The sequence below is a fragment of the Megalops cyprinoides genome, chromosome 15, assembly GCF_013368585.1.
Source record: "Megalops cyprinoides isolate fMegCyp1 chromosome 15, fMegCyp1.pri, whole genome shotgun sequence".
Lineage (NCBI taxonomy): Eukaryota > Metazoa > Chordata > Actinopteri > Elopiformes > Megalopidae > Megalops > Megalops cyprinoides.
This window is the reverse complement of record NC_050597.1, coordinates 9,032,015-9,059,146: the sequence shown is the minus strand read 5'-3', so window position 1 is coordinate 9,059,146 and position 27,132 is coordinate 9,032,015. Positions and strand designations below refer to the sequence as shown.

Below are 27,132 nucleotides of genomic sequence, written 5' to 3'. Positions count from 1 at the left end.
TTTTTATCTTCCTCTCTGGCTTTGAGTGAGTACATTTGACCTGTAACAGTGATTTGTGTTCTGTTGTGTTCTAGAACAGTCTGCTGGGGGTTGATTTGATGTGGTCTTTTGTGGTTTTGTCTTTTGCTTTAATCCACTGCAGAAAGCAGGGCAGTAAATGTTCCTGTAACAGAGTGATGAGGGATTCAGGAGAGCTGAGAGAATTTCACACAAACATCTCCCCTGATATAGCTTTTTTTTAACCTTTTACATCTTTCTATTTTAATTCTGAAAGCGTCGGTTTAAGTTCCTTATTTGGGCAATCTTGCTTTGGAGAGAGAAGTGATTACAGCTACCTTGAAATGCAAGCTGAAAGTGGTGCGATCAGCCGTAAAGTAAATGGCACGGGCAGCGCTGCAAAGTGGTGCTGTATGTACATTGGGAGCCGTATTCGTCTCCTGCAGGTAAACACATTGCCCGCTCGCAGATTCATATCAAACGGAACAACAAGCAACCGGCACTCGGAGTCCATTTACCAAGGGACATCCATCTGTGCTACGGATCCAGCTCTCACACTGTGTTTATTGCCACTTGCCCTTTTACAATGGGGAGATGGGCACAGCATTGTAGAATTTTGTGTTGTCTGGTATAAAAGTGTATAAAGCATAATGATGTCCGTACTGTGTAGTGTTCACCTATTGTGTCGGTGTTCATTACTGTTCACTTATAAGTTATATAATGATGTTAACATTTGATTGTTAACACTTATAAGCATGAAGATGTGCAAAGTTAAATGAACCCTCAGGTTATGTATAGTTTTCTCAAGTGAGTTAAATTTTTGACAGTAAACGTCTTTAAAATGAGAAGACAAAAATTTTGCTGTGAACTGCCCAATTTTCTGCCCAAAATATTATCTTATTAATTTCAAACAACTCATTTATTGGAGTCAGTTTTTTTATTTGATTTGTTACTTTGTGATCTATGATTTTTTTTTTCCATGTCTGGCCAAATGGTTGTTGTGGTACTACAATATACAGACTATTCCACATTTAGTCCTGTCTGCTCCCCATGCTATTCATGGAAACCTGGCTGTTAAAAGTTTCATAAGAGACAGAGTCTGGTACCCATCTTCCATTCATCTCTATGACAGAGCGGCCCTCAGCCATGTACCAGACATTCATACGGACTGCAACGCTAGGCCTATAAAAAGACCTGACAGAAACCTTGATTAACCACGGCGGGTGTTTAAAATAGCATGTGGCCATTAGTCCGTTTTCAATATGTAAGAATCTTCAGAGAAATTCATTTCGTATACTGACGAGTCTTCATCTGCTGAATGTCATAAAATGTCCTGCATGTATGCATGAATATATTAAGGGCTGTCTTGTCATCTTCTATGGGGACGGGGTCCTCATCTATTGTGGGCTGACATGAGCAACTCCCAGTAATTTTCAAACAGAAGGCAAATTTGCCAAGTTTTCATATTTCAGTCTCGTTTTGTTCACCTGTCTGTCCTTGGATCAGATGTGTTTACAACTAACTTGAAATGTTTGTGTTTCACATAGAGGTGATGCTTATATAAGGATGGCAAGAATGTGCATTGTTGTTATCTTTTGTGGGTACACACTTTGTACATACACTTTTTGTGTGTGTGCATGCACAGGAACACACACGTATATAATGTATATGTGATTATTGGCAGATGATGTCTTATGAAAGTGAAAACACACATGCTCAAAAACACCCCCACAAGTGCTCTCGCTGATATGCATTCTCTTTTGTTTTGTCTGTATCTGACATCCACCCACCCACAACTTCAGATACAAACATCTAATGGAATATCTGTGCCAGAGGCCACAATTTTTTTTAAATACTTGTTGGGCTTTTTCAGTCCAGAAGGGATGCCGTTTCACAGTATTGATCAAACCTTGAAACCTGTATGTGAGAGTTTATTATTGCGAACTCTTTGCAGGGATTGAAAACATCTCTCCAAACATGATCTGACATCTGTTAATCTCTGGGTTATTGCATTGTATAAACAGTCACACACTGTAGGAACGCCAAGACAGCATGTCATTTTTCAAGGGCAACCGTTGTACAATTTGTTCCTTAAACTAGTGCAGTGCTTTCCTTCTAACAGAGATGATAATCTGTTGTCCGTTTTCTTCTATTCGGTTGCATTTAATGAAACAGGAAATTTGTAGATCATGGCTGCTAGGATTTATTCCAGTCAGCACAGGAACATTGTTGTAATGCGCTGGACATCCTGACATCAACGAGACACGATGTTCCAGTGTCCTGGCTGCTTTTTCAGGGTGCATGGGTCCACGCTGAATGTAAATGCACTGAATTCAGCTTGCCGGCCACACATCGTGTTTTGGTCCCGATCTCTCATTGAAAGTGGGTGTTGCTTTATTGACAACCTTCTTTAACCCGCTGAGGCGCAATGCTCGCAGCTCCTGGAGACTTGCGCCAACAGGAAATGTCGCAGAGTGTAGAGCGCAAGTCCGTGTTTAAATATCCCAAAAACCAACTTAACCTGAAGGCTCGCAGTTGCCATAACGCAGATTCGCCCCCCTCTCTAGTTTTGCAGAACAGGCCCTGCTTGGCACTCCTGTGAGTCCCCAGGAATGTAGGAACCGCTTGCTTCCAGGTCCCTGGTGGTCCCGTCGCCGTGCCAACAGCAACCTTGTGCCAATTCTGAGAACCTAAACAAAGTAGTCAGGGATCATTCTAAGCCACTCAAGGTTCGAGGGCAAACTGTATTTTCATACAGTGAGCGGACGAAAACTGATGTTATCATGAAAATTAAAGACATTAAAGACATGTCATTTTTTTTTCTGCTTTGCAACCCCCCCCCCCCCCCCCGCACCAGAAGAGAGGCACTCTAGAAATGTGATAAGTTGTCCAGTAGTGTTTTTTTTTCTCTGGAGAAGCAGGGTGATTGTATCGTCCTCTTTTGACTTGTCATTGTCAATCAGGAGAGCGTGCTTTTGAGTCATCATGCCACTCTTAGAGAGTGAGGCAGGTGGGGAGCAACGCAGAGATGATAATGGAGATTGATGGGTGAGGGGGACCAAGAACTGCAGACACGAGCTGAAAAGGAGGAACGTGAGACTGTAGAGAGATAAGGGCGGGGGGTGTTTGAAAGAGCAGAGCAAGCACTTACTGTTTGACGTCACACTTTCAGGTGGAGCTCAGAGAGACAGTACAGAAGGTTGGGAGTCAAACCGAATCAGTGCCAGAGTAATGAAGGGATGTATCACTCAGGGGCCTTTCACAAACAAAGATGCACAGTCCACAGTGGAAATGATTATTTTTCGACTAACGTACGGGGGCAGTAAACCATCGTTTATTGGTTCTGTGCAGGGGATCCAGCTCGGAAACTTCAGCATGTCTTCAGGGTACCACCGCATCTCCTGTGGCGCTCACAGGAGGTGGGAAAAGGCAAGCCGCTCTAATTCAAAAGCTGCAAATTCAATCAACTCGGAGGCAAGGCAGACACCACTTTCACCAAGGCGGTATAATAAGTGTCTGAGGTGGTACTGAACAAGACCGCGGTGCCTCCCCCCCTGCTGTAAAACGCTGCAGAACGGCCTCGAGCTTTGGCAGTAGCAGCGGCAGCGCTGTGGTAGGCCGTCCACACAGACCCGATGAGCGTGGCAGCAGTGGGACGGACACGAGGACTCGGGGAGGGAGAGGGTGTCACATAGGCGTGACTCCAGTACGGCTTCTCGTGCATCCCTTCAATAAGCGCATAGTGGCAGGCCCTGTGACGGGGGGTGATGCCTGTGACAGGGGCCCGGCTCGTGGGAGCCCCAGTTCCCTGCAGAGGTAAAAGCTTTCAGAGTAATTATTGATGAAGACACCACGGCTTGTCCCGCTGGTCCTTGGGAGCCTGCCTCTTCTCACTGGTTTTGACCGTTTTATTCACCAGGAAAAAAAAAACAAAAAAGCCACCATGATGCCCTGTGTTTCCACTGTAACACTGGCCCAGTTCCTCCACCCCCTTTCTCAGTGCGGTACAGAATGTCCAAGCAGCAAACAGTTTCGGAGATCTGCATGCCTGTGGTTTATCTGACATAATTCATTTGAAATTCATTTATAAATACGCACAGTGGGAAATGCTACTCCGTCTAATTCGTGATCAGATGTTTCTAATGAGAATCCCAGTAGAGAGGCATCACCTTGTTTCTGTGCGTTTCACGGGTCACCAGCTGAATTTTACATTTCATTAGAGACACATTCTTCCGTGAGCTCTGGTGCTGTGGTATTCATTATCAGGAGAGAGCGCTCTGGCAGCGGTTGCCTGTAGCACCCATAGCCCGCATCTCCAGCTCTCTCCCTCTCTGATACGCTCCATCTGTGCAAATTGTGGCACTCCAAAACCATCTCGCCAAGATCTGGAAAAAGTCTACACCCTGTATACATATCCAAACAGTGCGTTGCCAGGGAAACTAGGTCTTGTGCCGTGCACGGATTTGTGACTGAAATTTAAAAGAGAAAAAAGATATCATTTATTTATTAATCTGTGTCTTCGATTTTGTAGTGGCAGCTGCCAAATACTCTGTATAGAATTAAGCCTGTGACATGCTGTATTTTCCACCTGTCTGTCTGTAAATTTTAAAGGATGCAAATGTGGCCAGTCCATAGGGATGCATGATTTTTTCCCTACTGAATCATAAGCGTGTTCCCACCGAATATACAAGGTGAAAGATTTGTTTTAAAATAAGGATATACTATGTTTCCCATTCCAAGAAACATCCAAATGCTCCCTTAACTCATTTAATGTAAACTATCCTAACTAACCTAATCACACAAGTTAATATACAGAATTATGTGTCGCAAGATACAGCCTGTAAATCTTTGATGGATGTGAAAAGATTTTCAAAATACAAGTGCAAACTATGATTTGCTACAGACGTGTGTTATAGTAAAAGGACTTGTGTATCTCAGTGAGCTTGTGTAAAGTCCGCCTCTCCTCACAAACATAAAACAGCAAACATGTCATGTGACTTGCCTGTGCTGGCACTGGCAGCACTGAACACCTCCATGTCGTTCCTCTGTGTTTAAAGGAGAATGTGGAGAACAGGGAAGCCGTGTCAGCTTCGTATCTGTGAAGGGCACAACAGGAGCTAAAATCACGTGAATGTCATGGGAGATGGTTACTTTGGTGACTGTGCTGGACAAGAAGGATACAGATACATTTCGGCTTGAGCAAGTGACTGTGTAAACACCCCCCGTTTACAGTGTGTGGACCGCAGCTGTGAGAGTGCCATCCCTTACATCACTAAAGCCCAGCTGGTTTTGTTTGAAGGGCTGCTGGGGTGTTGCTGTTTCACATGGCTAAATGGGATGAGGGAATATGAGACCGTGAGGGACTGTTTACTTTGGTGGCAGAACAGTTACGTTGCCCTAACAAAGTTCTCCCTAACAAATACACTGAACAGAAAGGGACACCCTCTTCCAACAATTAGCATGAGCCCAGAACTGGGTTTTGGTGCCTCTCTGGAGAGGAGAGATGGCAGGGCGTTGTTTTAACCGGGTAAGTGTTACAGAAGGCTTGTCAGAAGTTCCGTGCTTATGTAATTCTTTGAGCTTTGTTTTGTATAAGGAGCTGGAAAGTGATGACAGTGCCTTATCGTATCTGCGGGGAATAAAGGCACCTATCCCTTCTGTCATGGTGTGGATGTTGAGTGGAAACACAGCACATTTAGTCATTTAGAGGGCACTGTGGTTGCTTAATGTGTGCGATGGAACAGCGAGGGCTGCTTCAGATCTGTTTGTCTTAGCGTCAAGATGCATTTTTAATGTGGCTGGCCCCTTCAGGGCCATTTGTTCTGTACACTCTGCTGTCTGTCCCCCCAGTTTGGCAGTCAGATGACGTGCACTGCACTTTGGTTTTTGTCAAGGGTCTCTTTGTTGTCCCGTAGAAGCATGCACATTTAATGTAGCAGTTGATTAGTTTAGGGGTTGAGTAATACCGGTTCAGTCTGAACGTTTGGTCTCCCATAGCTAATTCCAGTTCATTTTCCATCATCTTCAAATAAAAGCCCTTGGGCCATCCCTAATTCCTTGCCTCTCCATGGGTTCAGTTTTAGCAATGATTATGCTTAAGCCCGTCATTTTGAATTCAGGGTCTTGAATTTGATGAAAAGGTTAGAGTGGCATTTGTTACAGTCTAGAAAGCCAGCTCTTACGTAGATGTGATCTGTTACTGGGTGTGGTGGTTGCAGTTTGGTGTCGCTGATGCATGTTTGAACGAGGTCGGTTGTGTGCTGTACGGTCTGTCTTTCATTCCGCTTTGTTAGACGTACTTTGGACTCTGGATAAGAGCATCTGCTAAATGGCAGAAACGTAAATGTAAATGACGCTTGCACTATGCGGCCCGGGTAACTAGCTTTCCCCGACAGACGTAATCCCTCCTCATCCTAGTGCCGTGTGTTAAAAGTACCAAACCTGAGCAGTCATATCTCAGCTCCAGAGATAAGTGGCAGAAGCATGAGCCTTTTTCTTTCTTTTGTTGAGAGAACAAAGAACAGAGCTGGAGAGGTTAATACTGTTAGAGATAAAAACAGAAAAAGTTACCAAAATGGTTCTTTTCGTTTAAAGAAGCATTTCAATGTACACAGGCCCCAGGCAGCCATGTTGGTTAGGATAGAATCAGACTGTATCCATATGTTAATATTCCGTTTCCAGTAATGAGATGGGAAGGAAAGGCCAAAGGACAAGAGCGAGGAGGGCGTTAAAGAGTGTGACTGCAGGTGACCCGTCTGCTTGTGAATAATTCATCCAGGTGTGGCGAAGGCCGCTTCATCAGAATGAGCAGGCAAGCTTGCTGCCGGTGACCTGCGCTGGGTCCCGCGACAGCTGTGGAGAGGTGCCAGCGATGAGGGGGCTGGCGGAGAGCGAAATAATGCAGGAGCGCTAATGGTCCTTCAGCCGTGGAACGCGAGTGTCTGCGCGGGGGCCGTGTCTGCAAAAGCTGAACTGTTGTTTCTGTCCTGAATGGATTGAGTTTGAAGTTAGTCCCTCTGTAGTCATGACTGGGTCACGTTCTGAAGAGGAGAAGGAAGAAACGATTTGTTTTCCCATTGACAACGTTCGGCCCCCTTGCTGTCATTAACATGCTTCAGTGGTAAGGCTCAGCCCAAAGGCCCAGTCCTTTTGATCCCTGCTCCTTTTACATATTGTATATCGTTACTTTTTGCCATCACCGGGACAGAAAGTTTTGTCTCGGTGTGATTTAATTGCCGGCGGAAAAGAGCCGGGTCTCTGTAATTAAATCCTCCTCTGTTGGCAATTACGAAATCATTAGCTGGCTTGAATCTGAGCGTGCAAACTCGGCCAGCTCAGCAGTTTTCCGGGCGGCCCTGTCAGATTATCACCAATACGGACAGGATTCGGGGTTGAGGAGCAACCGATTTGCACAAAAGTTCAAGGGAGTGACAGGGGCACTACGTACAATAATCTATCCCTGCCGTCCGATCCTGTCTGCGCGTGAAATAAAATCACTAAGGCATTGTCTCTGTACTTGTATTTGAGCTCCATTGGGGTTTGGGCTTGCATGCAGACATATGGGCGACACTAGGTAATCAAAGCGCCGTGCAATCAGGATATTGCTGTCCTTGCTCGTTTAAATATGTAGTCATACAGTCTCCCATTCCTGTGTAAAATGGGAAGGCTTGATTAATACAGGGACTGGCTGCATTGCACAATCTCTCTAGTGACTGTATTGCAGTGATATTTGTCTAGTGCCAACACATATCAGGTGCGGGCACCATCCATCCTAGAAAGACGTGAAGTGGCAACACACAGAGGCGAGGCATGCAGGCAGTGAGGGGAAGGGGAAACTGGCCAGTCTGCTGTCCACTGTGTCCACTGCTGATGCCTGCACAGGCTCAGGAAGTGACCCACTGTCCCTCTGCAATCAGGCCTTCACTCTGCAGGCGTGGGGAGGGAGTCAGGGGGTGTCATTAACGACAGCGCTCCTCTCTCCCTTCCGACAGTTACACAGGAGAAAATGAAATGGCATGAACATAAAGATTTACTGAGTGTAGACGAACCCTACATGCCCAGGGAGAAGAGAATCTCGGTAAGAGCAGAACGCTGCCGGCAGGTCAGACTGGTGATGGAAGGGGTGCTCGTCTGAGCCTTTCTTAGCTGATAGCCAGTTTTAGGAATCCATGCGTTAACCCCCACCAACTGAGATCAGCTTCCTGTGGTGGAGTTCATCAGGCTACTTCATGGCTCATTAAGTCATATTAAATTTTCCTTCAAAAATACAGAATTTTTGTTGTTGTTGCTGCTGCTGCTTTAGTTTTTTTTTAATTTGACACAAGCTTCTCTTATCTTTATTCCTGTGCCTTTAGTAACGCTGCACTCCGGCATTACGGCTCAGCAACCAGAATGCTAGGATCCCGAGCTTTTGAATGAATGAAAATGTATCAGTGTTTTGATGTTATATTAAAACAGGAGTATTGCTCAGCTTGCTTAGTTGTGTGGAAGCCGAAAGAAGTCCTCTCATTCAGATCATGATGTGTGTTTGCCAGCATCTCTCGTTTGCCATCACACTCTGTGTGTCTCTGTGTAAACATGCCCTCTGCATGCTTCTGCTTCTCTCTCCTCTCTTCTCTCTCTCTCTCTGCACGTGCTTTCCTCACACTCTCTTTTCTCTGCAACTTCTATTCTCTCTTTCTCTGTTTCAGCAAAACTATAAAGGTCAAAGTAATTGATGACGAGGAGTATGAGAAAAACAAGACGTTCTACGTCGAGATTGGGGAGCCCCGCCTGGTGGAGATGAGTGAGAGGAAAGGTGGGGGATCGGCTCTGAGGCCCGGCTCGGGCAGCTCTGTTCGCATTCAGGCCACAAGGGGGCGACACGCAAGGAGGGAACAACAACCCAACAGAGAGACACTCAGAGCCTCGCTGCACTTGAGCTCCTGTAATTGGACCACACCGCGCCGGTGTGCGCTATAAATCACCTGTGAAGTTTACAGGGCTCCAGCACCGCGGCTTCACTATTAAAGGTTCCCAAGCGGCCGTTGGCGCTATTGGGTCTCCGAGTGCTTGAGAGCATCCATTCTCCTTCGAAACTACACTCAAACAATGGCACATTCTTAACAGTGACAGACAACACACATAAAAAAAAAACACACTGACTCTCCTCGCGTGAGCCCCAGAGCTGATCGGAATGCGAAACAGACTGCCTCCTGTCACCGCGTCCCACCCGCCGTCTTCCCTGAGCCCGGGTTCGACGCCTGCCAGTGGGAGCATGCGGGGTCTCCTGTGAGCGCACGCGTGTGTGTGCGTGCGTGCGTGTGTGTGTTTGACCTGCATGATTCCAACCCCCCCTCCATTGTTGTCTTGTGTCCCCACAGGAAGACCATTACCATTAAAATACTTGACCGTGAGGAGTATGATAAGCAGTCCTACTTCTACCTAGAGCTGCAGGAGCCAGAATGGAAAAGGCCATGGACAGGTGTGAGAGTACGACGGAGCGGAGGTCGCCGAAACCTCGGACAGCTCTCTGTCCCCTCCGCCCCTCCTCTCCTTACGCTGTCTGTCTCTATCCTCCTACTCTCACACTTCCTCTTTCTCTCCTGGCTTTCTGCGTCCAACTCTGCCAGCCTAGATCATAGGAGGACTCAGAAGTGGTCCGTATACCATAACCCATAACGGCCATATCTCTAAGTGCAATCAAAACTCAGGATAGCCTCAGTGCAATGGCATCATTTCTGTAGCCAAACTGACATTCAGCAGTAGAGATCGTCAGTGCTAGGATGCAATTGTTCATGAACATAACATAATAATTCTATGACATTAAGCCGAGTATGGCATATATTCACACAGGCAGGGCAAAGAAATGAGCTGCAATATCTCAACCCTTAAGATGCTCCCTGCATGTAATTTTGGGAGCCCTCTGTTATAGAAAATGGCTGTAGTCCTTCCTTTTTTACTTCACCTCAGAAAAAAAAAAACAACACAAACAAAAGTTTTCCATCACCTGCAAGAGGTGTCGCATTGCAACGAACTGAGTGAGAATGTCCCACGCCCGCGTGCTTCCAGAGATTTCCTCATCAGTGAGTCTTGTTGACTGTAATTGATGAAAATAAAGATCACAGTGATCATAAAGGCAGCGTTGCTGAAAATCACAAGGTGAAGATCAAACGTGGCTAAGTAAAAGCTCCAGCTGTGCATGTTACTGTGATGGCAGGCTGACATGTCGTTAAAAAATGATCAAAGCCGAACTTTGCAAAGTGCAAACCAGTTTTATTTGAAGACAACAGGATCACACATTTACGATATAATCTTTCATACTGGACTTGGGTCATAAAAAGCCTATATTTTACAGAAAACAAATATTTGTCTGAGTGCTAATATGTGGACATCTGCATTAGAAGTGATGCTAATCTATTCACTTTGTCATTTATGGAAGCAATTACAGGCAAATACTTACTCTGTAGTTTTTCCATTTTTTATGCCAAGGCCCAAGATGAAAGGCCCATGTATAATTTAGTTTTTTTTAACTGCATGTTCTTTTTTAAACCACTACAATTGTTTTATTAATAAAGTGCATTGGCCAGGTCTCCCAACCCGATGCTGAATGTTATTTTTGTAGTTGTCTCCATAGATTTTCAGTGTACAAACTGAAACAATGAAAAAGAAACAGAAAGGAACAGTCAATTTTGCATTATCCCAACAGTTACAGTAAGTTAGATTTGTGCCTTTTTGGGGGAGGGAGCAGTGACCTGCCTGGAAGATGACAAAAATTTCCAAATTTTTGTCTGGACAAATGATCAGATTATTGTACGCTCTTTTACAAGTGGGATTATGGATGGAGACATTTTATCCATTCAGAACCATAGCATGGCATTGGATCAGTTCCTTATTTAACAGTCAGCATGTTTGAATTAGGTTTCTTTGGGAAAAAAAAAAAAACAAAATCAAACCGTTCTTGCACCCTGGGCTGCCTGCCTGTTTAACAGTCACTCTCCTCCCGCTAAACCAGAGACCCACTCACTTACATTACAGCATGCCTCAGGAGGAAAGCATCACAAAGAATCTGCAATGACTGACAGGCTAGAAGCAAGTAAACACTAATTAAATCGCTCTCGTTCCTCTTTTGAACTGTGCTCAGATGAGCCATTTGTTTCCACTTGTTTTCGAGACATTCGTTCATTGAAGGTGTTTTGACAGAAGCTGCTTAATAGTCTGAAAAAGACACATAGTAAACAGCTGTTATCCCCAAAGTTGTTTTTCTTCCCCAATAAGCATTCCTACTAATTGATATGAAACACTCCCGATTTGCCCGAAGCAGAACACTGCTCAAGTGAAAATTAAGTCATGCACCACGTTCACTCAGTATCCATACAGTATTTTGCACATCATGCTGGCAGTTAGTCTTAGTTTTATTTTTAAAAATATGTAATCATACTATGTCCTTTGCCATACATTCATTGATTTTGCATTTTTTTAGGTGAGCATAACCATAAACATGCAAAATCAATGAATGTTTCATATTTCCCAATATCAGTAAGACGTTTCTTGGAATAAGTGGGCAATTTGCCGTTTCCCCATTATTAGAAAGAATCTTGGTTGGATTACGTGCTGACATTTTGAAAAGACAGTTGTTCTAACATCGCTACAGCGACATGGGCACAGCGGGTACATGTTAACCACACTGTAATTGCAAGCACTTTTTGTCAGCCTGCATGTGTTTTTACTGTATCCTTCAATGTCAGTTTCGTTTACCACAATTAGCCTGCGTTTCAATACCCCTCCCCACCAAGCACACTTTGGGTAGACCAGATACAATATAATACCCCCCCCCCCCCCCCCCCAGCGGCAAATATCATTACAAAGTCTCATTTGATCCATGGCTACTTGACATAAAATTCATTGCTCATATTCGCACGTATGATGGAAAAATGGGCCTGAAGCAGACCCGCCCTGCAGACCCGCAGAAAGCGCCAAACAGACTTTTTTCCCAGCATGCCTTTCTGCACTGTGTGAGTGATGCATTCTGACAGTGGCTTGTGTGTTGTTTATTCTGACTTTGTTCTTTTTTTTCTGCTCTGCTTTAATGTCTTATGTTTTCTGTCATTGTGTCTGTGTATGTTTCGTTCTTGTCAGCCGTATTGCTGCATGACTGTGGTAAGCTTGTTTTTTCCCCCCTTTCTTTTCAATTTTATGTTCTCGTAGTTAAACATATTTTTTTCATAGTGTGTATCTCAGTTGTCTGTCACTTTTGATTGTTATTTACTGACAGTCAATTAATGCGACTTACACTGTGCATGAATTGTACAAAAGTTGCAGAAAGTGTGTTCAGTAAGGGAGCTATTTAGTGAAAAAACAAGTAATTCTAGGATATCTATAGAGTACAGATTAATTAAAATAAATAATTAATATAGTAATTACAATTCATATATTATTTTCAAAGCGGTTTTATTTACAGCAATTCAAACTAAATGTAGTAACAATAGCTTTAGCTATTGTTTTATGTATTACGGTTTTTGTGGATTTCCACAGGCAGATGTGACATTATCTTTCAAACAATTGCTCCATGTAGCCTCAGTATATTTCTAATGAAGCATTTTCTCATTTTTTGTAGAAACCACTTCCACCTTGAATTCTGACTTGATAAGGAACAATTCAGTAATGTAAAATCGTTATAACCGGTGTTAGATTTGCAATACAACTCCACTAATGACCAAATTAATAAGGCTTGTGGAACTGCAGCATCCTTATCTCTAACATGAATGAATGTCTTTACAAATGCAGATCAGTAGTGGCAGAAGGTTGCAAAACATCTACAAAATCCATTTATGTCAGCGATAGCAGAAAATTGAAAAGAGACCAGAAGAATTTAGATGTTGGAAAAAAAGCATTAAAAAGGATGTTGTATTTGCCACAGATTTAGGTTTGCGTGCTCAAAAGATACAAGCTTAGAACCGTATCTGTCTTGACGGATTCCTTTCACAGTGCTCTCTGTTTATAAGAAATACTGATATAAGCAACTGCGCAGACAGAATCAAGTGCATATAGTGATAAAACTCACTGAGACAGAGTCATTCATATTCCTGCAGTGCTGTATGAAGAATGCTTTCATTTGCTGGTAAGAATCATTCTGTGCAGTCTACACAGCCTGATTATAAAAGACTAGCTTCTTGAACTTAGGAAAAAGAAAATGAATAAGAACTGGCACTGGAACTGTGCTTGAGGCAGTCTTAAAACACGGGCTTAATAAAAATAATTAATGTGAGTCGAGTTATTTATTTATTTTTTAACATTTGAAAGGATTTAGGACGTTGATGACACCAGACCACTGTTGAGCTCAAGAAAACTGAAAACTGCACAGTGACACTCCAAAAAATGAATGTGTCATCATTTTTATTTTGTTTAACACAGTACTGTATATTCACATTTTGCTGTCTATTTTTGCACAGTTTATTTCAGGACATGTCTCGGTTAAATTATATAATGATGCTGTTTAAAAAAAAAATGTCCATTTTTGTTCATTCCTAGTTACTATTGCTTTTAAGAGTCAATTGCTTATAAGAAGCATTCGTATTTGTACTTCCCAGACACCCTCCAACGCAGGTTCAGAGAATCTAAACACTGAAGAATTATCAGTAAGAGACTGGAAAGCAAAACAATCCAAATGTGCCACCTCAGAGCAATTGCCTGTTGGTTCTAATGCCTTGGACACGCTACATTGCAGATAGAATCAGTTCCATTCTTTGCCATGGAAAAATTATTGTTGTCCTGTTGTGCCAGCGTAAAGGAGTCCAAAATGACTTCATTTTGGGTTTCGTGTTTTTAACACAGAGACTGTCTCCAGAATCTCACTCCAGCTGGAAACAAGCACTTCAGTTCTGTGATCTTGCATTTCCACCCCTTTAGAGAGGAAATGAATATTGCATCGGCTAAGCTGGCATCTATTGGCATGTAAAAACGTGACATTCAGAAGGTTCACTGTATGATAGAATGAGGGCGTTCACATTGGAGCCTTTATTTTTGATTTGACAACGCCAAAGAGGGTACAAACTGAAGCAAAAAATTCACATGGGGTGGTGATAGAAGTGAGGAATTGAAAAAGAAAAGCTGGTACATTTTGCACCATTGAAAATGAAGTTATTATTTTTGTCAAATTTAGAGTCAAAGATCAAAAGGTGATTCTCTGCTTTTTCTCCTTCACACCACTGTAATTAAAAAAAACCACTTCACTAATATATGCAGCTTCTAAGAGCCCAAAATAATGATAGAAAACAGAAAAGTACCAGGGTTAGCATCATATGCTTGTGCTGTCTGAAAGTTCACAGGCTAGTGCTGTACCCAGCAGGGCCTTTTCAAAGTAAATATCGACACCTACCAGTATTACGTATCAGGACCATGTTGCATTCTCGTTATTGTTAATGTATAATGTGTGTTTCAGTGAAACTGAGATGTCTTTTACCATGGCTCAGTGATGCAGTGACCCAGTGGTAGTGCTGCCCTCCTCTTTGGGTGCCGCACTACATTTGGAGCAGTGCTTTGAGGTTTGTTCCACAGCTAGAACCGAGTGCAGTGCAACCCCACAGCTGGTTTTCACGGTAACCTCACCCATGCACCAGTGTGTAATGCACTAAAAATAACAACGGAAATGAATATTCCCTCCCTCACTCAACTCAACCTGCGGCTGTGAATTTTCGATGAGTTTACAGTCATCATTCTGAACATCTATTCCCTTCCAGTGCAGTCAGCTTTGCAGATATCATTGCTTATGAGTCACCCATAAATGCATTTTAACAAAGAAGTCCGACAAATACAATGCATTCAGTTATTCCACTTTATGCGCACTCTCTGCAGCACACCTTAGCATTAAATGATGATTAAAGCGATGTCTGTTCATGGTTGTCCAGGGTGGAGTCTCCTTCCCCTGGTGGTGGATAGGAAATTAAAAGCCCATTGTGGTTGTTTCAGCCCCTGCTCCCCGAGCTAATCCATCCATTCTGCGAGGACATTGATTTCCCTGCTCAGGCCGACCCTGAAGACTTTTGCCTGTATGTAATGGTAATTTAGAGTAGTCTGTCACAGCAAGACAAAGTCCCCACTGCCCTGTGTTTGCCCCTGTCCCCTTTGAATTAGCTGGCCTTCCTCCCTCTACACGCGCATGCTTCTATGTAATTTACAATCGTCTCTCAAACCCGCCGCCCCATTGACCATGAGATGACAGCAGGTAAAATTGTGATTCCTTTCTGTTCAGGATACTGTATGTACATCGTCAATCAGCATCAGGCATTAGTGGTTTTGGATGTTTTACAAGCTACTTAGGGCCCAGTTCTGTTTCCCATCTTTTTCCCATCCCATTGGTATGAGGACACACTGTGTACATGGTTAAGGAACTTAATAAAGTTTGAATGTCCCAAAGGAACCGAGTGTATAAGATACGCTTTGGCTTTTAAATTAAGGGAAGTGCTTTATGTATGAGAAGTCTTGTTCCAGCTCAGCAGACATTTGTAATTTGATTTTTTTTTTGCATTAAAAGATTACTGCAGACTGTTGCAATAATAGAGCTTAGATACCGCCATGGCTCTGGATGACAAAAGTCAGCTTACTGTATGTAGGTCAGATGTTGAGGTCCCACTGCGCAACCAGGGCCAAACACCCAGGGTTTTATATGTTCTTGTGAGTTTGAGTAAGCTGTAAAGGAAGTGATGACGGTTCCGTTGGATCGCTGATGCTGCCGTTGTGAAGGAGCAGTGGAAACATTGATAACATTTTGAAGCATGATTGGCTGTTCTTATCCTTTGGTGCGGCTCTGTCTCTCAGACTGCAGCACAGGCAGTACTGTAAACAGCATGCCGAAATTGGGTTCTGGCTTCCGAAACTGACACTTGTGCCACCCCTCTTAAGCTGTTAAGCCCATTTCTGAGAGATGAACAGAAGGAGCGACAAAGAATACAATTACACACTGCCTCAGACGTTTCTTCACACTTAAACTGTTTAGACGTAACCTGCTTTTATTTTTTTAACTGAAATAAAAACATTAAGGGATGGAAATCTGCGGTGACCAGGATCCGTCTGGACGCATTTGAGCGTGACGCGTGTGGCAGCCGCGAGAGCGAAAATAGCTGTCAAAGCGAAAAGAAGGGGAAAAAGGGAACAGGAATAGCTGACAAAAAAAAAAAAAAGTAAATGAGAATGTTTGAAGTCATCAAGCAAGTGGAGGCTGGAGCCTAGCCAGGAAAGGGCTCTCTTGAAAGAGGGAGCCAAGCACTTGAGCAAATCACCTGGACATTTGTGCTGGAGAGAGGGAGGAGGTTTAAACAAGCTTTAGGCCCGGCATGTCTAATGGGCCATTGGGAGATGCAGGGCTGGAACACTATGGAGGACATTCCTGGAGAAGCAGATGCACGCACTCATATTCCAAGACCTGGACTTTCCATAGGAGAGAGCGTAAAAGTGCAGGGATGGTGCACTGGCTTTGAACCCGGTCCCGTCCAAATCTGCAGACTCCTCTGCGGAGACAGTGATGACTCGGCTGGCCTCGTTTTAGGGCAGTGGCTTCGCTGTGCTTGATTTGCTTTAAGTTGATTGAACGAATTGCAGTAATTAATTTGGCAAATTTAACTTTTTGATGGTCTAGGGCCAAATGAAATCTGTTTTATTAGTTTCAGTGTGCATGTTAATATTCTCTTGATTTCCATTTTGTCAGTTTTCAAAGCACATTTTCCATTTTCACTGTAGAAATATCCAGAATTTCATCTGTTTGATAAGTAATAGAACATGTACCATCTGCACTTTTTATTAAAGTGCTTAAATTGAGAAAATAGCTATTCATATTAACAATGGAATGAAAATTGAAACAAGTGGAATAGCATGGTTCCGTATTGCAATACACTGTTTCCGTTTATTCCAGTAGTCTTAAAGGTGTAAATTTAAATGTTTCTATGCAAAATTTGCTGACAGGGCAGGGCAGTACCTCTGAGTTTCTTTGCTGGTTTGTTTGGACAGTCTTTTAGACATGTGTGAAGTTTCTATCTAGCTTGCTAGGTACACACTTGCTGCGTACGTCAAGTTAACATCTCCGCATTATGGCATCATAAAATGCTGTTGCTAAGTTACTGAGCACTTCCCTGCGCTCCACTTCTCTGTTCAAGGGCAGGGATGGCTTTGTCAGGGAATTCAGGATTTACCACATGTCTGCAGCATTTCCCACATGGAAATTAGCAGTGATTCCATGGTTTACCAAATTTCGCGATAAACTCTAGATTCCATTATATCCTCCATTTTCTCTGCATTGCAGAATTCATTTGGCCCTAATGGTCTCATGGCACCTCATCCCTGCATGCCGCAGTGGTAGTTACTTAAGTGTCACAACTCGTTACGAGGGAGTCCAAGGCAAGTGGGAGCAATGGGTAGCCTTACCTTTATGTACACACATATGGCACTGTTCCAAGGTTAAATTATGGAAACTTTGCCAGAATGTACTACGTAGTATATAAAAAAGCCGGTAACTGTAAAAACTGCTGAACATCTCAAATTAATAATCTGCATTAAAAACATATAAATTTGTATAGTATTAAATAATTTACTGATAACCCTTCTCCTTGTTATGTTTTCACTTCAGATGATCAGTGATTTTTACACAGACAAATATTCACAAAAATAGCTACCACTGCATTAAGTGATTTTACTAATGAAGTGACACTGTAGTTGCTGTGTGGCAACTACACATGTACCTCGTGTTGCATCTTGCCAAACAGTTGCTTATGTGTGGCATTGATTTGTGGAGAACCTGACAATAGATAATTTTTAACAAACCAATACTTGTTAACTAATTAATACTCACTAGCCTCAGATCCAGCTTTAATCTGTCGCTTACCGTATACAAGTGCATACAGTACTTACATAACCATGTACATTTTTGTGTTATTTTTTCTGTTGTTTCTCTTGTCTTTAGAATATTCTTATTTCCCATCGAATGTAAAGGGACCAAAAATTAAATGCAGACCTGTCTAACAGATCCCACCCCTACAGATCGTATGGTATGATCACAGGTGAAAGGAAAGTGTTCGCTTCAGGAAATCCCCTTTCTTCTCAGTGATTTGTTTGTTCAGGAGGTCTCCCTCCTGTTTTCTCTCTACCCACTCCCCAGACACCTCGGTTCTGTGCCAGTCTTGGAGCAGGCCCATAGGCAGACTTACTGAGGTTACCTAATTGTGCTTTGGTGGTTGGCTGCCCCAGAATTTTTGTGTGCCGCTGACTGGAATCGAGTTCACTGCGGGCGTCTCTAACCAAATTGGAGGACTTTAAAACTAATCTGCATGGTTCTGAATTGAAAGTTTGGGCACCCGTTGTGATGGCAGTGTGTTTTTTTTTTTTTTCACGGGCGAGGTCCGGCCACTTCATATCAATGTCTTTGGGCTGAAACAGGCCTTCTGAGGACAGCTGGGAAGCTTCTCATTGGTTGTTCCTTTTTTGAAAATATTTTTCCAGTGGGTTTCTTCAGGATATGTTGGACCTTGCTGTTACTGTTGGATTTGACATCCACGGGAGAGCTGCAGAGAGGGGACGATAGTCTGTCAGTTTCAGTATAGAACATGCTGACTGACAAGCTCCGCCTGTGTACTCCGGTCGCCGTCTGACATGCCTAGTTTATACACTGTGCCGAACTCAGAGGCCCTGAGCCTGAAGCCACTCACCGTCCAAGAATCCCTCTCCTAATCACTTGAGCACAGCTTGGACGATACCATCAAATGTACTTTTAAGGAGCAAATTTTAGCCTCCCACGCTCCATTTGAAGCCGGGTATGTGTTTTATTTCATGGGTTAGCTGTGTCGTGTTGTAACGTGTCCTTCCCGATTCATTCAGTAATATGTTTGCTAAGGTCAACTTGGAAGTATATCCAGGATTCAATTATTTTTGATGGCCAGTGAATAAAGCGCCTCAAAAGATTTCCAGTGCGTTTTAAGGCTGAATTGTATATTTTTGAGGTTTTTCGTTTAAATGAATAGGAGTCATAAATAAGGCCAAGCAATCTATACCACGGCGCAGAAAAGTCTTTGAATTCTGCTGTTGCTTGTAATAAATACTGTGGTTTTTGTGGCTGGTCAAAGACCTGGAAAAGGAATTTTATTAAAGCTCAGACCCTATCGAGCCACAGGCTTTCGATTTTTGGATCGTTCTGCGCAATCATGCCAAAATCCACAAGGAGTGGGAGCGCCATAATGATGCTGTCAAAGCCATAAGGAGATGTGTAGCAAGCCTTGCTTAAATAGGTGGATTTTTGAACGATTATTGACCGAATCCAGACGTTGAGGGGTGGAAATCTGCTATCTGCTGCTTAAGCATCTTTATTTCTGCGAAGCGAGACTGGCAGGCACTTTGTTCCTTAATGCCCTGTCCACCGCACCCAGATTAAGATCTTTCTGAGATTGGCTGAATGATTGAGAGAGTAATCTGTGAGCCAGACTGAGCTTCCAATGAAGGAAGAGGAGTGATGGGACTTCCTCTTCCTAAACCGCACTGTCTCAACTCTAAGGATATCACCATTACAGCACCGTAATCCTAGATCCAGACGTCCAGACATCACACCCTCATCTCCGTCTCGGATGTGGCCTAGCATTGTAACTACGGCACTCACTTGTCCACTTGGAACCATAGGATCAGGAACTGTAACCAGACACTGCTGTTTGGAACCTAAACACGAGCACAGTTAAAGTACATTTCTGGATTCTGTAACTTTTCTGAATCATTCTTATCACACCATTACAAATGAGCAAACTGACTATGGGAGTGTGATTCTGGTCTGAAAAGGCTGATAACTCCCATCCTCTTGGCTTAGGGATGAGAGATACTGCTAGCAAACCTTAACAGAACATGTACCCTCACTTGGGGCGTTAGCACACCCTGGGAAAACACCATGTGAAAAGCAGGCAGGCCATAAGCTCTAGTTCCTCTGACAGCAGATAAGGGGCTTGTTTCTGCTGTTTTGTCACTAGGCCTTTAACTGCAGTATTGCTCTTGGATTGATTCCTCCACCCCCTATGCCAGATTTTAAAAGTTTATGCCTATACCATTATTATTTCTCTCAGGGTCTTCAAAAGATGGATAAAAGTTTCCTGTCATATAACTTCAAAGGACTCTACTACCAGTATGCTCACTCTTTCCAGCTTCTCCATCAGTTTGTCTCCGAAGTATTATAAATTGGGGTGTTCTGTGAATCATCTGTGTAGAATGAAGGGCTCCTGATATAACAAGAGTTTTAATGTGAGAAGATTCCTTTCAGTCTATGATAGAGGTTCTAGTGGCCTGTGAGTATGTCCTGCTCTTGCCTGTCATGGATGCTGTTGGTTGATGTAGGTGATGTGAGTGTCAACATTGCTAACTTCCTGGTATGTTCTCTCTTGCAGAGGAAGTGGAAGGGGAAGAGGAGGAGCCTCTCACAGGAAAGGATGAGGAGGAGCGACGCATCGCGGAGATGGGCCGGCCAATGCTGGGCGACCACGTGAAGCTTGAAGTGATCATCGAGGAGTCGTATGAGTTCAAGGTACAGCAGCAGCAGAACCAGCGTTTCACTTCTGCTTTTTAATCACGTCTCTACCCCTCTCACTCCCTCTCCCTCCTCAGTATAACAAAGATGGATATCCTTGGGCTCATAAAAGGGAAGCCATCAGCCGCAGTTGAAAGATATTTCAGCATCTTGAGGTTTCAGAAAGGGGGGAAGTTTGCAGGGGATTAGAGTTCAGTCGTCTGCGGCCTCTGAGTTTACACAGGCACATCTAATCCCAGGCCTCAGGCACCCAGGAACTCTCCACAACTTTCACGGATGTGAGAAGATCAGGCTATGAGCCTATGTGAAATTACTGAAGCCCGGCAGCTAAGGTTTTTGGCTCTCAGATTCCTGTACATGGCACTAAGAATGTGATCATCATCCCAGAAAGTTGACACAGGAAGTTAGCAAGGGCTTAGCACCCTGTGAGCTCCGCACACAGGTGATTCATCAGTGCACAGACTGTACACAGTTCACCAGAGTTTCCTTTTTCTGCAGTATTATCATTTTTTGTAAGAGAGTGTCATTTCTTGGTCTAATGGCTCTCCCTTTTTCATGTTGTATCTGTTACATCTGTTTGCATTTTTTTCTATAATGCATTCTGAAGTGCCATGATGAATCTCTAAGCAGTAAATTAGGTTACAGTTTATCCATTGATTGGCTAATTGGGAAAGCTTGCGATTCAGACCAATTTGCAATCAGCATTTGTTGTCCTGTATAAACTAAATGTCTTGAATGTCTGTCTTGAGCGCCCTTGTTAGGCAGGGGCTTGGCTTTTATTGAAGTTGCAGTTTGTGGATTTAATCCCTTTCGGTCATAGCAAGAACTTTGGCTCCCACTTTTCTTTGTACGTAATTCTTACAGAGTGCTGTGTTCCTGTGTCTAGATCGATCAGGTTTTATGTTTGAACTGTAGGGAACCGGTTCCCTGAGTGTTCACCATGTCTGTATAGATTTAGATCATTGAACGTTTTCATGTCTGTGGCCTCATATTTCCCTTAGTAAGTGGTTCACGCAAGTGCAGCTTGCATGTTACATGATGTATTGCTTTGATGACCACTTCAGAAAGACTGTTAAATCATGCCAAGTCATTTTTTCATTCCCTGTTCTTTATAGAATTACAGAAATGCACAGTTCAAATTATTGTAATATGCCCGCACTTGCAGTAGCAGAGCAGTAACTGATAATGCAAAGCAATATAAATATTTTAGGGTGGAAGTTGTAGTGGAGGCTGTGGATGTACTGTCCGATGTGCACTGAAATGAGGACGTTTTTTTCTCTCCGCAGAACACAGTGGATAAACTGATTAAGAAGACGAATCTGGCCCTCTTGGTGGGGACAAACAGCTGGAGGGACCAGTTCATCGAAGCCATCACAGTCAGCGCTGGTGAGCATATCGTTACCGGAGCGTGCGACTGGCAGCCGAACGGCAGGGTGTGAGGGTCAAACAGGGTTCAGACACCGAGATTCACTGAACTCCCTCTCATCTGCTCTATACAGCAGTGAATGCAACATGAACTGCTCTCACGGACCTGTACTGTGACCATCCAGACGAAGCCTTTTTCACACTCTGTACTGTCACAAATAATTCAACTAAGGCTCCCTCTGGTGGCTGTGTTCTGAATGACATGAATTCTTTGTGTTTTCCTTCCGGAGACCTGATTCTCTGACTGATTTAATTACGTTTAGGTAGTATTGAGGGGTGCATCATACTGAATGTGGGAAATCCATATCACACAGTAAGGCAGAGGAGAAGGTTTTCTCTTGGTGTAGCAAGCGAATTAATGTCTTGTACTCTGTAGGTTCTTTCATTTGGTGTTTCTGGGATATACATGGCCTATAAATCCTTGTTCTGTGAATCACAGTGGAGAGATAGAGTAATACATATTTCAGTACACATAGTGTAGGGGGGGTTATATTGTACCTGCCACAGATGAGCTCTTGTATCCCCCTTGTGGGAACACAGCCTCAACGTGCCATGGATTCATAATCCAATTCCCAGAAAGGGCTATGTGAATAGAGGAAACACAGGACAGGGACCATTAGACACTGGTGTATTGTTCAGTAGTTTCATTTAGTAAACAGCCGTCATGTGAGAGGCGATGCAGGTGCGTGTGTGTGACAGAGCACGGTAATACCACAAAGAGTCCAGATATTTAGCTCCTGCGTGCATTCCTTATGTCCTCCGACTGGGAGATCCAGATCGGGAAGCTCGAGTGCCGTCTGCGCTCTAGTGCTGACTTTGGCTGTTCTGGTTTAGACCACACCACGGAAAGTTCATAACAAGCCAGCAGATCAGAGTACATGTAGCTTCAGTAATGGCAGAGACAGATTTTCACCGTGGAATGCACCGGTCTGATTATTTGGTCCACACATTAAGAGTCTGTGGCAACATCCTTTGCTGGACACTCTTGTTCTCACGTACTGCACGGCTCCGTCTCCAGGCTGGCTCATTTTCCTTCACCTGTCTGGCGGGATTGTAGAAGCACGGAGGCTAATCTCTGTAGTCTCAGGTGGGGATTTCACCTGACTTCCTCTATCTGCACAGAGCTGTGATGCTAATGAAACGTCTGCCCTCTGATGGTGATACGCAGAGGTGAAAAAAACGAGACCGAGTCTTTGTAGAGTGGGACTGTTTTAGTTTTAAATTACCTTTGACCGGGGGACCTCTGATTCCTGCTGGATACTTGGGAATTGCCTCTCTGTATTCAATCATCTTAGTGGTGAGACACTTTCCCCAACTCAGTGCTGATCTGTTAAGTCTCAGCCATTTAGCATCAGAATTGATCCTGGCCAAAAATAAAGCATTAAATCCATAAGTACCTGGGGTTACATTTACATTTACATTTATTAATTTGGCAGATGCTTTTATCCGAAGCGACTTACAAGTGAGGCAGAGTACAACACAAGTAAAAAGCTATATAAGGGTTCTGAGTGAAGTTATGCTAGCACCTACAGATGTAGGAAGCAGAGGTATGGGAGGACTGCAATCACATGAAGCAGTTGTTCTGTACGAGATGCAGCCACAGGCATTGACTAGAGCTGCAGCATCAAAGCAATAAGGTACAGGGAGTACCCGGTCGGCCCAGCAGTTTCCCCTGTCCTGGCTCTGTACAGGCCTGAGGTGACAGATTAGCACCAGAGGGGTCTTTTCCTGGCCACCACTGATAGCACTCCAGGGGGAGGGGATGAGATGGCGATCTGCAAACAGTGATCTCCAGGCCGCGGTACTCCCAGCATGCCTGGTTTGCGCTTTCTCGAGTATTTGTGTGGTGCATCCAGTGGCTCTTTGCTTTCGCGGAAGGCTGAGGCCGTGATCGAGCAGCAAACCTCTCAGCAGCGCCATGTCCGCTGGGGTCTCTCATCTCCTCTCTTTTTTTGCAAAGGAACATCGTCTTCCGCGTCTGCACTTAACACTATCGGATGCGAGCTGCTTAAAATGCACGGCGAGTCATGAAAAATTGATTGCTCTTCCTCTCGGCCCAGCAGCTCCACGTCTCATATTTATATTTTTTTCCAGATGGCGAAATTACTGTATTTTAAAACATTCAACATATAAATGCGCTACGGGAGAGATAAGTGGAGACATATGCGAGTGAGTTGAGAGAATTAATGCCGTTTATTCAGCATATTAAGGGAAGGCTGCTTGTGACGACAGGCCTTGAGAAGTCGCTGGAGCCGCTATCCTAACCAGCCTCAGACATGGAGGTACTGAAGTTAGTTCCATTTACATTTACATTTGTTCATTTGGCAGACACGTTTATCCAAAGTGACTTACAAGTGAGGCAGAGTACAACACAAGCAAAACGCCATAAAAGGAGCCACATGGTTGCTGTTGTGGTTGTTTCTAAGAGGTATCCAGTGATCAACAGTACAGATATTGTAACTGGCTATCTCTTAAAATGCTGCTCTATCGAACTGCAATTAGGTGAGTCAGAGCTCTGCCCCTTTTAAAGTGATTAACTTGTCATTCTGTGCTAACGGGCTCCTACTTCATACAGTGAAAGTAGCAGAGAAAGCAGTTCACAAAGATGATTCATTTATTTGAGCAGTAGCACACTAAAATGGACCACTTTTCCAAATAAGGGAGACGTGGAATTTCCCAGAGGCAAAATTCAGATGATTTAATCCAAATTGCTCATTATGTCCGTGGTGAAATTTGGGTGCAGAGCATTGATTATGGAGTGTGAAAATTAAAGAGAGCCCTGACTAGCTCCGCAGAAAACATTGGGGCGTTATTTGTTCACAGACGTTGTTCTCCAGACGTGGCTTGATCAGGCGGTGGTGAGAAGGCGAGGATGCGTCTCCGCAAAGAGATAATTGGCCTTTTGTTTCTGAGGTGCCGTGGAGGGAGTGGTTGTGTCCCTGTTCCTGCTGATTGTAGCGCAACGGCAGCTGATCCACACTTCCTCACCAAAGTCTCAGAGTGATCATCTCATCCATTTTTAATGTGGAAGTAGAACAGAAATGTACACTGCTTTCCTGTAACTTTCTGAGGCCTGTTAAAACAGGCATATTTAGATCTTCACACCTCAGTATCCTAAACAAGGAAACCACACTGCTGTGTTATTACGTGTTAAGTGTACATTTTTATCACTTAAATTCTTTTCAGAAATGATTTTGCCTCAAAGACAATGAGGAGACAGCAAGCTGCAAGAGCTGTTCCTCCAAATGCGAATACTGTAGCCAGGTACCCCTGCTGATCCAGATCAGGTCTTTGTTACAATATGCCCCCGCTGCTGCCGCCGCAATCAACACATCCAGTTAGACTTGTCAAGGAGGTGCGGTGCAGAATCTCTGCGTGCAATTTAGAGTTAGCAGACGAGTCGTGTGTCCTCAGCCACCCTCTTCCTTATTTACAGTCTAATTTCCCATAGACATGTTACAGAGACTGTTACATCAGGCCGGTTCTTACCGAAGCTGGGGCCAGTGAGACAGTGTCTTGTCAATGTCATTGGGTATTAGGAAGTGAACAGGAGACGATCAGACCCATTTGGTAAATGTTTCTCAGGTGTAAAACTCATCCAGGAAGCCCGAGCCTGTTGGAGTTGTGAGGGACAGGTGGAGTATCCATGACGTCTTTCTTGCAGTGGGTGGGTGAAGTGTGCAACTGGTGGTTGCAGTGGTTTGGGAGATGTGTATCAGGCAATCAGAAAATGGCCTGGTACCTGGGACACTATGGAGGAGTGATCTGTTTTTACCTGCTGATGGTATAGATAGCTCAGTAAAAGTAGAAGCCATTGTTAACAGTGGGCTTCATGAAAGGAGGGAATGGAAAGAAGCTTGCTTTTGATCTGCCTGCGTATATGAGCAATTCCATACAAGTCCTGCAGGGCTTGTTCTATGGCCTCTCTCTGCAGGGAATTTATTGAGAACCTGTGGATTTACGTCATAGACCCAGCACTCACAGACAAGCGAGTCAAAGGATTTTCATCCAAAACAGTATTCAATTTAGTATTACTGCCTGAGGATACTGTAGAAAGTAACGGCCAGCAGTATCAAACTCATAGAGATAACAGAATAGACTGTAGCCATGCTTGGCAGTGCAATAGACTGCCACTTTGACTGGGGACCAGACACCAAATGACTCCATGTCTGCCTTAAAAGCATAATTCTTTGATGCGTTCCAGCTTATCTCTATAAAATAATTGGAGGGAATTTGTTGGTGGGGATTATCTGAAGGTGTGTTTTATTTTGTTAGCCGCAGATATGTACCTTTGCTCAGGCTAATTAGCGCTCTGAATAAAATGCCAGGTTTTTGATGGTTGCGTACTGTCTGTGTGTTCAGTGGGTGGAATTTGCAACCTGCAGGGTGGCTGTGATGTGCAGAGAATCAGCCTGTCATGAGACAGTCATTCAGGCACCCACAGTCTTTCCCTCGTTTCCCATCAAACATGTTAACACGTAATTAGCTGGGCTTTGCTTGAGCGAGCGCACATATCCCGCGCAAATGGCTGCGACAGTCAGCGGTCGGGTTGTTTATCGCAGGCGTCGTTCTACGCCCCAGAATTATCACCTCGGCTAGGGCGTAATTAAAGAATGACTGATCAATCATTCTAATTAAACGCTATCATTGCGGTGATAATTGCTATCTGAGAGTCATTTTTTTCAGAAAGGTTGATTACACCGGCGTTGTAATGATTTACAAAAGATGTGACCAACCAGCTACAAGAGTGATTCATTCAGGTCTGTGTTTACGATTTAGCTTAGCGCCATTCCTGCTCTTATCGCCTTGTAAGCCTCCATGTGTGATCCATGTAAACCCAGGGTTGGGATTTCAACTACAATAAAATAAAATCCCAGAAGCCGTAAAAACAGACATCCATGTGCAATAATTGCTGTTTTACTCGAGACAGGCTTTTTCCCTGCTCGCCTTGCAGTATCATTATAAGCCTGAATTGCAGTAGTCTGCTGGTGCATTTTGGTGCTGTGTGTGGAGGGTAGTCCTCGAAGGCAGGAGAGGGGAAGAGAAAGCCTCCCAGGTAGGGTGGGGTCTTTCTGTCACCCACGCTTGCCGAAAACTGGACCAAACAAGCCTGCACACCCTGCCCTCCACTCCCCAGTGTGCTCTGATCGTCATTACCCCTTTACCTCTGTGCCAGGTTTCTTCTTGAT

General features: G+C 43.9%; 1 protein-coding gene across 3 annotated transcripts in view; it reads left to right on the top strand.

Moving 5' to 3' along the window:
• LOC118789697 (sodium/calcium exchanger 1-like) overlaps positions 1–27,132 on the top strand; it is a 142,495-nt gene that overhangs the window by 90,630 nt on the left and 24,733 nt on the right. For 2 of the 3 annotated variants that reach the window (XM_036546220.1, XM_036546221.1), the window contains exons 3-5: positions 8,688–8,794; positions 20,379–20,515; positions 21,805–21,904. In XM_036546220.1, the coding sequence (XP_036402113.1) occupies positions 8,688–8,794; positions 20,379–20,515; positions 21,805–21,904 (344 nt within the window). Of the gene's footprint in view, positions 1–8,687; positions 8,795–9,359; positions 9,461–20,378; positions 20,516–21,804; positions 21,905–27,132 lie in introns of all 3 variants that reach the window. The other variant, XM_036546222.1, reaches the window with a different exon arrangement.